The sequence below is a fragment of the Ailuropoda melanoleuca genome, chromosome 16 (genome assembly GCF_002007445.2).
Source record: "Ailuropoda melanoleuca isolate Jingjing chromosome 16, ASM200744v2, whole genome shotgun sequence".
Lineage (NCBI taxonomy): Eukaryota > Metazoa > Chordata > Mammalia > Carnivora > Ursidae > Ailuropoda > Ailuropoda melanoleuca.
Genome location: NC_048233.1, coordinates 24,272,175 through 24,286,755, shown reverse-complemented (window position 1 = coordinate 24,286,755; position 14,581 = coordinate 24,272,175). Strand labels below are relative to the sequence as shown.

General features: G+C 35.6%; 1 protein-coding gene across 1 annotated transcript in view; it reads left to right on the top strand.

Moving 5' to 3' along the window:
- The window catches only part of ITPR2 (inositol 1,4,5-trisphosphate receptor type 2), a 494,278-nt gene that overhangs the window by 194,525 nt on the left and 285,172 nt on the right, over window positions 1-14,581 (top strand). The window contains 3 exon segments of the mRNA XM_034646080.1: window positions 1,462-1,519; window positions 3,235-3,400; window positions 4,649-4,822. Coding sequence (XP_034501971.1) covers window positions 1,462-1,519; window positions 3,235-3,400; window positions 4,649-4,822 — 398 coding nt within the window.

Here is a 14,581-nt window from a genome sequence, read left to right as displayed (position 1 = left end):
GTACTGTATGTCAATCTTTCACATTTAAAAAGTGTGAGAAAGAAGCCAGTCTACCTCTGTGTGTAGGAGCATAGTGAAGAAAGAGCATAAAAATTATTGTGAAAATTTTGTGGCTCTGGAAAGTACCTTATGAAAGTTATTATATTTATTTAATGTTTCTTTATTACATTTCCATTTTTCTGGATAGATCAGGCCAGTAACAGCAGGCTAGAAACTATGTCGTATTAAAGATTTAGCCAAGTCACAGAATTCTTTTTCTGAGGATCGGATTTGTACACAGATATGAAATTTTCTTCTAATCGCAGCCACTGTGAAAATATCAGGTATCCTCCTCTTTTTTGCCCATCAATCAATGTGACAAGAATGATTCAGTGAAAAAAAGAATGATTCAGTGATTATAAGTGTGCAGTTAAAATGAGTGGTAGACCAATGTCCTGCTCTCCAGCTCATTAGTACCATCCGAAAGGCAGCATGCCTCTGTAGGTGGAGTTAAGCTTTCCTAGGTGGAGGTCACTTCTGGTATATTTGCAACTGTGTTGTTTTTATGCTTCCCAGAAGTATAGAACCCCAAAAGGCTATTTCCAGGAATGATACGCAGAACCAGAAAATTTTGCTGGCGGTTGCATTGACAGTATTATAAAAATTATTGGCTCTCAGAAGCCAGACTTCTGGAAATAGAAGCTCTAAGTGTCAGTAAAGTATGAGAGGGAACCCTCAGAAAACCAGTTCTCTCTGATCTCTTTCATTGGTTGAATCTGTAAGAGAGAGCTTTCTGGGGAGAATTCTTTTTCCTTTTTTATATCTTGCTCTGTTTTCTTTTTATGCTTTGGAGATAAGAAATAAATAATGTACTTATTTAGATGTGTTAATTTAAGTAAAATATCTTCAAAATATTAGTGGCGAGGATGGTTGAGGAATCGCGATTTGTTCACACAGAAAAGAATTAATGTTCCATAAGAAGAAAGGATGGAATTTTAGAAGGAAGTGTGGATAAAAGGATCATGTTGTTTGGAAGTACCATATAGTAACAAGGTTCATTATTGCTGTATTTTGATTCTTTAAAATTAAACATCTTCTGTGTCATCACTCCATTAAATTATATGTACTTACGTGTGTGTGTGTGTGTGTGTGTAGATGCGTGTGTATATATATATATATATATATATATATATATATATATATATGTATACCCATTTATACAGGTGAAACAACCTTGTAAATGGCGTTTTCTGGTCTTCTAAATATATTTTTGACTATAGCAATATATATTTAAAATGTAAACTTTGTTTAAAATGTTGATCTCTAAGTGGAATTAGATTGTGACTTTTTAAACTATTAATTGACATTTGGTGGCATAAAGAAATTAAGACAAATATTTTTAAGTATGCTAATATTGGTATAAATACTGTGACTGCTAACTAGGATATGATAAAGAACAGATTTTGCCATTTGTCTTTGTAGCCATTGTTCCTGATATAGATGAAATTGCAGCCCAGGCAGAAACTATGTTTGCTGGAAGGTATAGTAACACTTCTGTATCTTCGTCTTGTGGATAAGATTTTGCTTAGAATTCTATTGATACTTTGTTATTGTTTACCTCCCTGTATTTATTTAATTTTGGATCCTTTTTTGTTGCCACCATAATTTCTGTCAGAAATGAAGCTGCTAATTTACTGTAGAAGAGAAAGCATAGCTTTTTTTTAGGTAGGTCAGGGGGAAGAGACAAGAGAGATGAGATCAGCATATTGAACTTTCCTCTGAATTCTTTGCTTTTCTTTCCTCAAATAATGACAGCACACGAATGCCCTTTAAGTCCCTTGGTATAAATAGTGCTGCGTCTTGCAAAACAGTGCTTTCCTGCATCTGAGAAATTTGAGGCAAGAAAGTGACTTCTTCCAATGTTATCATTAATTTCGTTTGTGAGAAATAAAGCTATTTTCTGCCAGTTGGAAATATCCATGATTAAAGAAAACAAAATGCCTCCCGTGTGACTACCCTCCTTTGTTTTCAGGAACCCTGACATTTCTTGTTTTTAAGTTCTTCCTTTCTTTTTCAGAAATGAAACTAAGAGCAGTAAAAAAGAAAAGTTAAAAAAGCCCTACAATGTCTAAGCTACAAATTATTGAGTTTCTTGCGTTCATTTCTATTACAAATTTGCCGTGAGAACCTAAACAAATTTCACACTAAGCCCTTTGTTGCATTTTCTTTGGTTAGAAAGACAAACAAGAATGGAGAAGGGAACCAGAAAGGATTCTTTTTTATCTCTAGTGAACATTTGGTTTAGCTTTGTTTTTATATTGTTTTGACAGTTTTTGTTGTTGTTATTGTTGTGTTTTCCTATTTAAGTATTTCATTATTCCCGGGAAGAGACAATAAATCAGTGTGTAGTTTTTCACCTTAAAACAAACTGAGGGTTACAGAAGGGGGAAGGGGGTGGGGAGATGGGGTAACTGGGTGATGGGTATTAAGGAGGGCACATGTCGGGATGAGCACTGGGTGTTATATGCAGCTAATGAATTGCTGAACACTACATCAAAAACTAATGATGTGTTATGTGTTGGCTAGTTGAACATAATAATAATAATAAATAAAAGCTTACTAAACTTCCAAAAAAAAAAAAAAAAGGATCTCTTATCCAGTGCAGTCTTGCCCAGAGTCTGAATATACCAAAACACAGAGAACAACTCCGGTGATGGTTTTGTGCACACGCTTGCGCGTGTGTGAGTGCACATGCGCGTGTGCCCTTATCCTTCCTTGCCGCTCATACCTGTTGTGGAGAGGTCTCTAGGGCTCTGGGGAGAGTTAGTTGTTGCTGGACATCCATCCTCGTATCTCTTCTCAATACTAGAGGTGAGATTTTTTTTGATCAGTTTTTAGATCCTAGCTTTTGTCTATGTTTAGGTGAGCAACTCATCCTGCTTTGCCTGGTGCTTTCGCAGTGCAAGCCAAAAAGTCCTCCATCTTGGGAACCCCCCTCAGCCTTGGACAAATGGGGATGGTTGGGCATCCCTGCTTTCGTGGACAAACATGGGCTTTTGTTTTTTGTTTTTTGGGTTTTTTTTTGTGCTTTGTTTTCAGTTACAAGAGGGGAAAAAAAGTAAAATGATCTTCCTTTTTACTTTCTAATTTTTTGGGGGAAAGTGATATAACTGAGAATGTATATACAATTTTAACCACTTATGAATACATTTTTTGTCAATATAAGTTATTTTAGAATTATTTTTGGTTTTATAGAAAGGAGAAAAATCCAGTTCAACTTGATGATGAAGGAGGCAGGACCTTTTTACGGGTCCTCATTCATCTGATCATGCATGACTACCCTCCTTTGCTATCAGGAGCCCTGCAACTACTATTCAAGCACTTCAGCCAGAGAGCGGAAGTTTTACAGGCATTTAAACAGGTAAGATTGAGGAGCCCTCAATGGTGCCGTAGCAGAAGCTCCGAAAATGTTGTTTATAACATCTGACCTGGCTTCACGGTTGTAGGGTTAATGAGACTGTGTGGCTTATCCTAGAGACACTTTCTGTTTTTAAAGACAGACGTGGCCTTGTCTTAAGCCAAGAAATGATCTATTTTAGAAAGAGTTCCCCACGAATGATTTTCAGTTAATATCTTTAATGTAAATGACAGGCATGAAGATTTAGGGTGGCACTGGGGGATAATACCATATTGGGAATTCTGTTGCCACTGCTATTATTTTGACCCCAGATTTTACTGATAAAGTTGGATAGGACAAGCAGTAGCACTGAAATAAATATTTTGTCATTGAAAATGTATAAATACAAGAGAAAGTAACTGTTTTGGATCTTTTTCTTTGTCATTTGAATGACATCGCTCTTGGGACTAGTAGCGAATAATACCTAAGTGCTTACATATGTATTTCACTAATATTTATTGTATTTAATAAAGCATTGATCTTCATTAAGAAGTTTTATAAGAATATATTAAAATGCAAAATAATTACAAGAGTAATTATACAAATAGATGCAATTATGCATTATTTGTATATGTCATGTAATACATAAAATAAAAGTTTATAACATGAGGTTTAGACCATTTCAGAATTTTCTTCCACTTATTTCTGTATTTCTACCTCTTTTCAAATAGATAGAGTCTCAGGAAAAATTAACTTTAGCAATGAAAATAGAGTTAAGGTATCTTTTATTTTTAATTACTCTTTAGTGCTTTGCTAGGGCTTTTTTTTTTTTTTAAGATTTTATTTATTTATTTGGCAGAGAGAGAGAGACGGCCAGTGAGAGAGGGAACACAAGCAGGGAGAGTGGGAGGGGAAGAAGCAGGCTCCCAGCGGAGCAGGGAGCCTGATGCGGGGCTTGGTCCCAGGACCCTGGGATCGTGACCTGAGCCAAAGGCAGACGCTTAACGACTGAGCCACCCAGGCACCCCTAGGGCTTGCTTTTTAAAAAATATATAATTCTTTATAACATATGAATATATTAGGTAGTATTCAGAGATACTTCAAGGTGAGTTTTCATAGTCAATATACATCTAAAATATCCATAAATATTCTAGAAATATTAAACTTCAACTGAAACAATTTGTTAAGAGACTTGAGATTTTTTGACATCAACGAAATAGGACTGAAGGGAGTTCCATAAGTAAATTGAGGTTCAAATTCTTCTGTTTCCAGGTGCAATTGCTGGTGTCCAATCAAGATGTAGATAACTACAAGCAAATCAAGGCAGATCTAGACCAGCTTCGACTAACTGTAGAAAAATCTGAGTTATGGGTTGAGAAGAGCAGCAGCTATGAGAATGGAGAAATGGGTGAAAGTCAAGTAAAAGGTGGTGAAGAGCCAATTGAGGTTCGTTTTCAAGATATATTTTGAAATAATCCAAACAATATCTTTTAATCATATGCCCTATAGCCAAAATTATTCATAAAAAAATTTTTGTTCTGAGTAACTGAGCATACAATTTTCATTTGCCAAATCAATTAACTCCATAAGCCTATATTTTGGTTAATTCTTGTGGGTCTCATGGGTCCTAAGGATAGACCTGTAAAGAGGTGAATTTTTGTTGTTACCATTCACTGTGGCTATTTATTGCTAACCTATGAATCATTTCTTTCTTTATGGCTTACCCTTATACAATATATAAAAATAGCTAAATGGAACAATATGCTTTAATGCCAGCATGAAAATACCAAAAATCTGTGTCTACTCTAAAGAGTAGTAAGACGGTCTTCTGTTATATAGGCTTTAGTTTTTGGTGGGTTAATTAGTTGTTGTTTTCACATTTCACTAAATACTAAATAACCATTTAAAGTTTTTAAAGCCATGTTTTAGCTGTAATACTTGGCAGACCAATGCCAATATCCTAATTGTTAACATATTGTTTCCTAAATTCCTGTCTAGTGTTTTATTTAGTTGTCTTTTAATCTGCAGGAATGTAGACTATTTAGAGGGGTTTACCTACCCCAGCTTTTTTGTTTGTTGGAATACCCCAAATATTGTGTAGTGAAGGGTGAAGGCAGAATAGGAGATGATTTCAGTCCTCAAAATGTGGAAAAGTCCTAAAGGGAAATTCGTCTGGTGGCTTACTACTTCTTCCTTGTCTCAGGACTACTTATCACTAATCTGCACAAAATTTTTTGACTTACTCTTTTAGCAACTTTTTTTTCTGTGATTTTATAATCTAAGTTATTGGAATGTAGAATTCCTGCTCCATATAAATTTGTTTCATGACCAGCTCTTTTGTTGTTGTTGACATAGAGTTCTTCCACAGCATATTTAAGAAATAAGAGGACATTTAACATTTACGTAGTACTTGCTATACGTCGTTTTATAGCAGACGTTTTCATACATGGTATCTCTTTTTAAATGTTACAACAAACTTTGGAGAGAGTTAGAAAGATCACATTTCTAAGGACGAATCAACTGAAACTCAGAAAACCCAAGGATCTCCTCACTATCAAGCAGCCCTATGTGACCCAACTGAGATTTGAACCCAGGTCTTTCTGAGGATAAGTTCCAGACTTGTTAATGTACGATTGCACTTTCTGATGTAATATTTAAAGATGTTAAGAGATGTATTATGCTTTCACAAGCATAAAAGAGGTTGGAATACCTCTTTTGCAGATACATACTGTGCACGTCTTCTAGAGAATGCATAATGTTGCTTCCCCTTTTAGAACATTGCATTTTTAAAAATAAAGAACAACTCTAAACCATAGGAAAACACATTATGCTCTTTGTGAAAGTTTGCAAAAAAATCACGTGAGAGTATAGGTGAGATGTTCCATGAAGGCTGTTAGTCACTCGTCTGTGGTTCTGAGCGAAGTGGAGAAAGAGCCTCTGTCAGTGTATATCCATGGCATCCCCTAAGCAGTTTAATAAGCAATTTGTATTGATGTAAGAAAGAAGATGAATAAGTTGTCTGATTGGGGATACCTTAAAAATAAAACTGTATTCCACGTGGGTTATAAATTTGTTTTTCTAGATACTTGAGCTGAATGTAAGTCAGTGAAGCTGGAATTTATTTATTATTTGTTGAGTACAGGATTTATCAGTTCACAAAATGGTGATAATTTTAGGTACTTGAAGTCGGAAGTGATTTAATACAAGGAATTAAGTTTTTGGAAAGTCTGGAGGAGTACAGTTTGGAGGCTGCCACGAGACTATTGATTTCAAGGTCAAACAATCATAGCCATGATCCAGAAGTCAAGAATCTGCTTCGGCTGCGGCCAACGCTGAGGCTCCACCGCCACTCACTCACACCTGCAAAGCAGGTGGCTAGATAATGGAACACTCATGTCTCTCAGGATTTTCTTCTCAGCCCTTCCAGCCACAGAACAATGGCCTCGAATGGATAGGGCATTAAGAGCATGAGTTTTGACATCAGATAACTTAGGATTTAACTAAGTATATGTGTGACTTTGGGCAACTTATTTTAATTCCCTGTTTTGTTTTTTGTTTTTTTTTTAATATTCATTCAGTGGACATGATAATGGTACTTAGCTCATGACAGTACTAGGAAGATCAAATGAGCAAACTGTGCACATGGCATGTCAGTTAATACAACTTCAGTGGGAAAATATAAACAAGAAGGCGATATGTTATTTACCAAGAAGTCAAGAGTAAGGCTCCAGCTTTAATTAATTCATTTTCTCACTGTGGACCAGTAGACTTAATTTTGAGACTGATCTTTTCATGGTTGCATCATGGCAGCAGCATCCTGGACATTACATCTCTGCATAACCACACGAAAAGTATCTATGCCTTTTTATGCATTTCTGCGTCTCCTGTGTAGGAGCAAGGACATCTCTTCCAGGCATCCCTTAGTAGATTCTATCTCATGCCTCCTTGACCAAAGCAGGGCCACATGTTTTAAACCAATGGATTATAAGATTAATTTAGACTAAGTAAAGGATGACCCTCAAGCTCTAGGATACCCTCCCCTGAATTACATGGGGAAAGGGTAGATAGTAGAACAAAATTGAAATCTGCTCTCAAGGAAGAACAAAGAAAGGCTATTGGTTAGCAACTGACAGTGTTTGCCAAAGTCAGTAGTCAACGGCTGTTTGTTATCATTATTATTGGTTTTTATGCACAACATATTGCGCTGTTTACTATGATGGGTAGGGAATTACGAAATGTTAGAGTTAAAATATACTCATAGGGGTATCAAGTCCATTTCCTGTGTGATACTTATTTTCTTTCTAAACAGCCCATGTGAGTGAGATGTTTCTTTAAACTTCTGTGATGGCGAATTCAGTAACTCTTGAGATAGCACATTCTATTGAAATGAACACATAGCTTAAGAAATAGAATATTACTAGTAAGAAGTCCCTGCGATCCCTCCCTGTATGCTGGAAGAGACCATTATCGTGAGCTTATGTTAATTTCCGTGCTTTTCTTAATGGTTTTTGCCACATGTCTTTGTAGTTCTAAAACATGAAAAACATGAAAAATATTCCATTTAGTCTGTTTTAGATATATTTTTGCCCTCCCTCCTTGCTGATGTGTAGCCGCAACTCATTCATTTTTTCTAATATATGTTAGAGAATGTGTATTACATTTTAGGCACATGTTTATCTAGTTAACTGTTGGTGGACATTTTCATTCTTTGCAGTGCTAGTGTTTTTAAAGAAAATTTGCTACCAAAAGCCATACGCTTTAAAAACTTTTGTATCCGTCTGATTCATATGTTTAAGAGACTCTTCAGATTAAAGACTTAAATGTGAGATCTGAATATATTAAAATCGTAGAGGAAAATACAGGCAGTAATTTCTTTGACATCACTGTAGCAACATTTTTTTTTCCTAGATATGTCTTTTAAGGCAAGGGAAACAAAAGCAAAAATAATCTATTGGGACTACAGCAAATTAAAAAGCTTTTACACAGCAAAGGAACCCATTAACAAACAAAAAGGCAACCTACTGTATGGGAGAAGTTTTTGCAAATGGTATATCTGATAAGAGGTTAATATCCAAAATACGTAAAGAACTTAACTCAGCACCAAAAAAACCAAATAGTCCAATTAAAAAATGGACAGAGGACCTAAACAGACATTTTTCCAAAGAAGACATACAGATGACCTAACATCATAAGATGCTCAACATCATTCATCATCAGGAAAATGCAGATCAAAACCACAATGAGATGCCATCTTCCACATGTCAGAATAGCTAAAAATCAAAGATAGGAAATAACAAGTGTTGGCAAGGATGTGAAGAAAAAGGAGCCCCTGTGTACTGTTGGTGGCAATGTGAATTGATAGAGCCACTGTGGAAAATAGTATGGAGTTTCCTTAAGAAATGAAAACAAAAAATACCATATGATCAAATAATTACACCAGTAGGTATTTACCCTAAGAAAATGAAAACATTTCAGAAAGATATATGCTCCCCTATGTTTATTGTAGTATTATTTACAATAGCCATGATGTGGAAGCAACTTAAGTGTCCACTGATAGATGAATAAGGAAAATGTGTGTATGCACGTTTTTGCACACACACATGCGCGCGCGCGCACACACACACACACACACGAATATTATGCAGCCATAAAAAAGGATGAGATCGTGCCATTTGCAACAGCATGGATGGACCTAGAGGGTATCATGTTCAGTGAATTAAGTCAGACTGAGAAAGATAAATGCCGTATGATTTCACTCATATGTGGAATCTAAAAAAAAAACAAAAATCAATGAATAAACAAAAAGCAGAGTCAGACCTATGAATACTGAAAACAAATAATGGTTGCCAGAGGCTAGGGTAGTGAGGATAAGCAAACTGGATGAAGAGGAAAAGAAGATACAGGTTTCTGGTTATGGAGGAATAAGTCACAGGAATAAAAGTCACAGTACAGAGAAGATAGTCAATGACAGTGTGGTGTGACAGATGGTAGCTGCCCTTGGTACCATAACGTATAGAGAAGTAGAATCACTGTGTTGTGTACTTGAAACTAATATAGCATTGTGTGTCAACTATCCTCAAATAAAACAATAAAAAAAGAGAGATTCTTCAGGATATATACTTAGGTGTAAAACATGTGGAATGTTTACTTTTACCAAATAATGCTAGTTGTTTTCTGAAGACGAAGTGATACTCCCTGAGCATTATATGAGAGTTCTGTAGCCCCATATCCTCATGACGGCTAATTTTCTTACTTTTCCATTTTTGATAATTGGGTGAATTGACATATTTCCTCTGTTGTCATTTGCAGGATTACTCATGAGGTCGAGCATATTTTCATATGCTTATTGGCCATTTCACTTCCTTTCCATTTTAGATTAAGCTAAATCTTATATGGGCAAGTTAGTTAGGTCCTACCGATTCATGTATACCTACTACCAAAGATAAACATATTTTTGACTTCAAGTCATGGTGATGCTATAGTTCAAGCTTGAGTCCAATCTTTTCATTTATTATTTCATTTTTTCTTCTTTGTTGTATTGGTAAAAAATTTCCAGTATAATGTTGAATAGATGTGGTGGTCATGGATAGCCTTGTCTTGCTTCAGATTTTAAAGGGAATGATTTTAATATTTCACTATTGAACATAATGTTTATTGTTCATTTGTGTTTTTAGATACCCTTTATCAATTGTGGAAGTCCCTTCTATTCCTAGGTTGCTAATTTTTACCATGAAAGGTTATTGACTTTAATTAAACACAGTTTATACATCTATCAAGATTGTTATTTTTCTTTAATCTTAATTTGCTAATTTTTAAAAAGTTTTTATTTAAATTCCAGTTGGTTAGCATACAGTGTAATATTAGTTTCAGGTGTACAACATAGTGATTCAACATCCATACATCACCCAGTGCTCATTCTTAATCCCCATCACTTATTTCACCCATCCCCCCTTAATCTAATTTTGTTAACAAGAATCATAAATAGAGCTTCTACCAGAGTAACCCTATATTCTAAAATACATTTATCTTGTTGATAATTTTTCCATTTCTAGATCCAGTTTGCTAATATTTTGTTTAGGATTTTACATCTATGTTGTCAGTGAGATTGGCCTGTAAATTTCCTTTCTTATGTTGTTCCTGTCAAGTGTTGGTAACAAGGTTAGACTAACTTCATAATAAAATGAGTTGCAGGATCTTCCCCTTTCTTTGCATGTGTTTAGATATGTTTCTGTGAATGTTTGATAAAATGTATCTGTAAATCTGCCCGGGCCTTGTATTTAGTTTGTGGGAAGATTTTAACTACTGATTCAATTTTTTTTAATGGTCGTAAATTCATTCAAATTTTTATTTTAGGTCAATTTTCTGTGTATTTTTCTAGCCATATGCTTTAGTTTTCAAATTTATTGGCATACATTTATTCATATTCTTTCATTATCTTTTAAAATTTCTGCTATCTCTGCAGCTTCAGGATCCCCTCTTTTTTTTTTTTAAGATTTATTTATTTATTTATTTTAGCGGGGGAGGGGTGGAGGGAGAGAGAGTCCCAAGCAGACTCCATGCTGAGCTCAGAGCCCAATTTGGGGCTGGATCCCACCACCCTGAGATCACTACCTGAGCAGAAACCAAGAGTTGGACGCTTAACTGTACCGTCCAGGTGCCCCAAGACCCCTTTTTTATTCTTGATATTGTTTACTTGTGTTAACTTTCTTATTTTGACCCTTTAGATTTCACTATTTGTGTTATATACTTCTGTGCATTTTGACAAACATATAATGTCATGCATGTATCATCTTACCAGCATTGCACATATTTCACTCATGCTTTTTAATGACTCTATTTTTGGCTTTGTTGAACTTCTGGGCTTATTTTATTGTATTTATTCTACTCTAACCTTTTATGTTGACACACTTTTCTGACTTTTGAAAAATTTAATGGTATAATTTCCTTCTAAAGAACTGCATTCCACAAATTTGACAAATGCCTTTTATATTATTGTTCAATATTAGATATTTTAAAATTTCCATTATGATTTCATCTTTCTCCCAGAATTACTTGGAAGTGAGTTCTTAAATTTCCAAATGTCTAGACAAAATTTATCCCTTTTTGTTTTGAAGTCTTAATTAATTAACTTGTGGCAAGAGAATGTGGTTATGATGCCATCAGTTCTCTAAAATTTATTGAGACTTGCTTTTTGGCCTATTATATACCATCAGGGTTTGTAAATGGTTTATGTGGGCTTCAGAAGAGTGTGAACAGGTATTGGGTTCCTTGCATAGGGAGCTAGTAAGTCAAGCTTCTTGTGTTTGAATCATTTGTCTACTTACTACTATTTTTGTTTTCTTGATGTATCAATAGTTGAGAGAGGGATTTGTTGACATTTTCAATGTTGTTGACAATGGTAGGTTTATACATTTTCCTCTGTAGTTTTATTAGTTTTTACTTTATATGTTTTAAGGCTATATTTGTTAGTTTGGTTTTCTTGCACTTCACTTTTTTTTTTTATATTTGAGTGTAGTTGACACATTTTAAGGCTACTTTATTTGATGCCTATAAATTTAAAATTATTTTTTTTACTGGGAACAAAAACTTTTATCAGTTGAAAGGTATTTTCTTCCACTTCTGATGATAACATTTCATGTCTTCAGGCTCTGTAGCTGCTGTTGGGAAATTTGCTGTCTGTTGCAGAGTGGTACTTTAATTCTGAAACTGATTGTTAAACCTTGCCTCAATGTCTGCTAATTTCCTTTTTATGTTTTCCATCCCTGGGACTTTGTGCTGAATTTGAGTAATTTCTTTAGACTCATATGAGTCTCTCTTTAAATATGTCTTATCTGCAGTTTACTTACTGACTTTTTAATTTCAGTCATTATATTTTTTCATACCTGCAATTTGATTTTTAAAACAATCTTTTTGGCCATTTTTTGATCATTTTTTGTTGCTTGCTAATTTTTGTGATTCCATATGGCTATTTTATATACTATGTATAATAATAACAGATCAGGAGTATTTGGGAATTTCTTATGAGTCTCACTCATGGTGCTGTTGCCTTATATATTTGGTCATCTTTGATTATGAGCTCATATCTTTTTTTTAGTAGACTTTATTTTTAGAGCAGTTTTAGGTTTGGAGAAAAATTGTGGACCAAGTGCAGTGAATTACCATATACTCTCCCCATTTTCATATTATGAACATCTTGCATTAATGTGATACATTTGTTATACTCAATAAGCCAATATTGGTACATTACTATTAACTAAAATCCATAGTTTACTTTAGGTTTCATTATTTGTGTTGTACAATTCTAGGGGTTTTGACAAATGCTTAATGTCACAAACAGTATCATACAGAATAGTTTCACTGCCCTAAGAATCCTCTGTGCTCCGCCTGTTTGTCCTTCCCTTGTGAACCCCTGCGTCCTGGCAACTGCTGGTCTTTTTACTGTCTCTACAGTTTTGCCTTCTCCAGAACGTTGTATGGTAATGTTTATATAGTTTTTGCAGACTGGCTTCTTTCATTTAGCAATTCACATTTTATGTTCTTGTATGTCCTTTTGTAACCTGCTAGCTCATTTCTTTTTATCACTGAATAGCAGCCCATTGTTGGATGTACAGCAGTGTATCCATTCATCTATTGAAGGACATCTTGGTCCCTTCCAGTTTTGGCCCATTATGAATAATGGGCTATAAATATTCGACTGTTGGTTTTGAGCTCTTATGTTTTTGACTTCAGACATGGGGGTTGAACTTGGGCATGTTTTCCTTCTTACAGTATTTGTGATTACATTGGCCTATTGCCAGGGGTCGCTGCTAGCCTGAGACCATGATGCTTTCTTCTCTTACATCTGTCTGAAGGCAGGAGTCTCAGGTTTAGCTCCCTGAATTTGACACTTGCTTAGAACAGACTTCATCTCTGAGTTGCTAGTATTGGCATTTACCTTCAGAAAACCTTATCATGTTGCCTTGAAGCTTAGAGTTCTGATGTGGTTTCAGCTTACTTTTTTTTTTTCTTTCTTTCTTTTTTTGGTAGTTGGAAGATGGGGTTTTGGAGTCCTTGTTTTCTGTGAGCCCAGGAATGTACTTAAGTTAGGTTCTTTATCTAGGATACAGCTGTTTTGTGATAGGGGACACTTGCAGTTTGAAGTTTGCTACTCTTATGGAGTCCATGAGAATGCGTTTACTTAGATATTTAGTAATTAAAAAAAGTATTATGAACTTAGATTCTTTGGAACTTTATATGTGTAATTCCTCTGAGGGTTATGTTTAATCCAGAGAAAATTTCATTTGCTCCTGTGAGGCACTTTGGGTTGCTTTATTTTTTGTAACCATCTTAAACAATGTGTTTGGCTTGGGGCCGTTGAGGCCCCTTTATTAGTGGGAATTCTAGTCCCATATCTTAAGTGAAAGTGGGCTTGTCTTTGTATATAGGAGCTCAGGATAATTCTTCTCCCTTTTTTTGGCTTTGACCAAGCTAAGGCTAAGCCAGGTACCCTTTTGTTCTTCTGTGGGCCATATCTTTTCCTGGCTTATTATTCTGGACGTCTCCTCTGAGGATTCCTGGTTCTAAGGCAGGGTCTCTAATCAGCAATCTGTCTTGCTTGGGATTCAGGCTTTGTTTCCTTTCCTTTGTGTGTGGGGGGGACATATTCAAACTCAGTATCCAGGTTATCAGATATGGATGGATGCCCTCAGGGTCGGTCCTGCTTGAATCCATCCAGTGCTTGACTCCTTGGAAATTTTGGTGAATCTTTATGTTTCTGGCCTCTGTTTACTTCCTTTTCTTTACTAAAAAGGGCTTTTTTTTTTTTTTTTTTTTTTTTTTACTACAAAGGGACATTTGAAAGATCTTTTTCTATCACTCTTAGATGCTGTATACTTGGATTGGTTTCTCTGCAATTCAACTTTGTCATATTTGACAGTTCTTAAGTTTTCTTTAAACTCTTAGAGACTCAGGCGCCTGGATGGCTCAGTGTCAGTTAAGCATCTGTCTTCGGCTCAGGTCATGATCCCAGGGTCCTGGGAGTGAGTCCCGCATCGGGCTCCCTGCTCAGCTGGGAGTCTGCTTCTCCCTCTGCCCTCCCCCGCTGCGTGCGCGCGTGCTCTCTCGCAAAAATAAATAAAATCTTTAAAAAAAATAAACTCTTAGGGGCGCCTGGGTGGCACAGCGGTTAAGCGTCTGCCTTCGGCTCAGGGCGTGATCCCGGCGTTA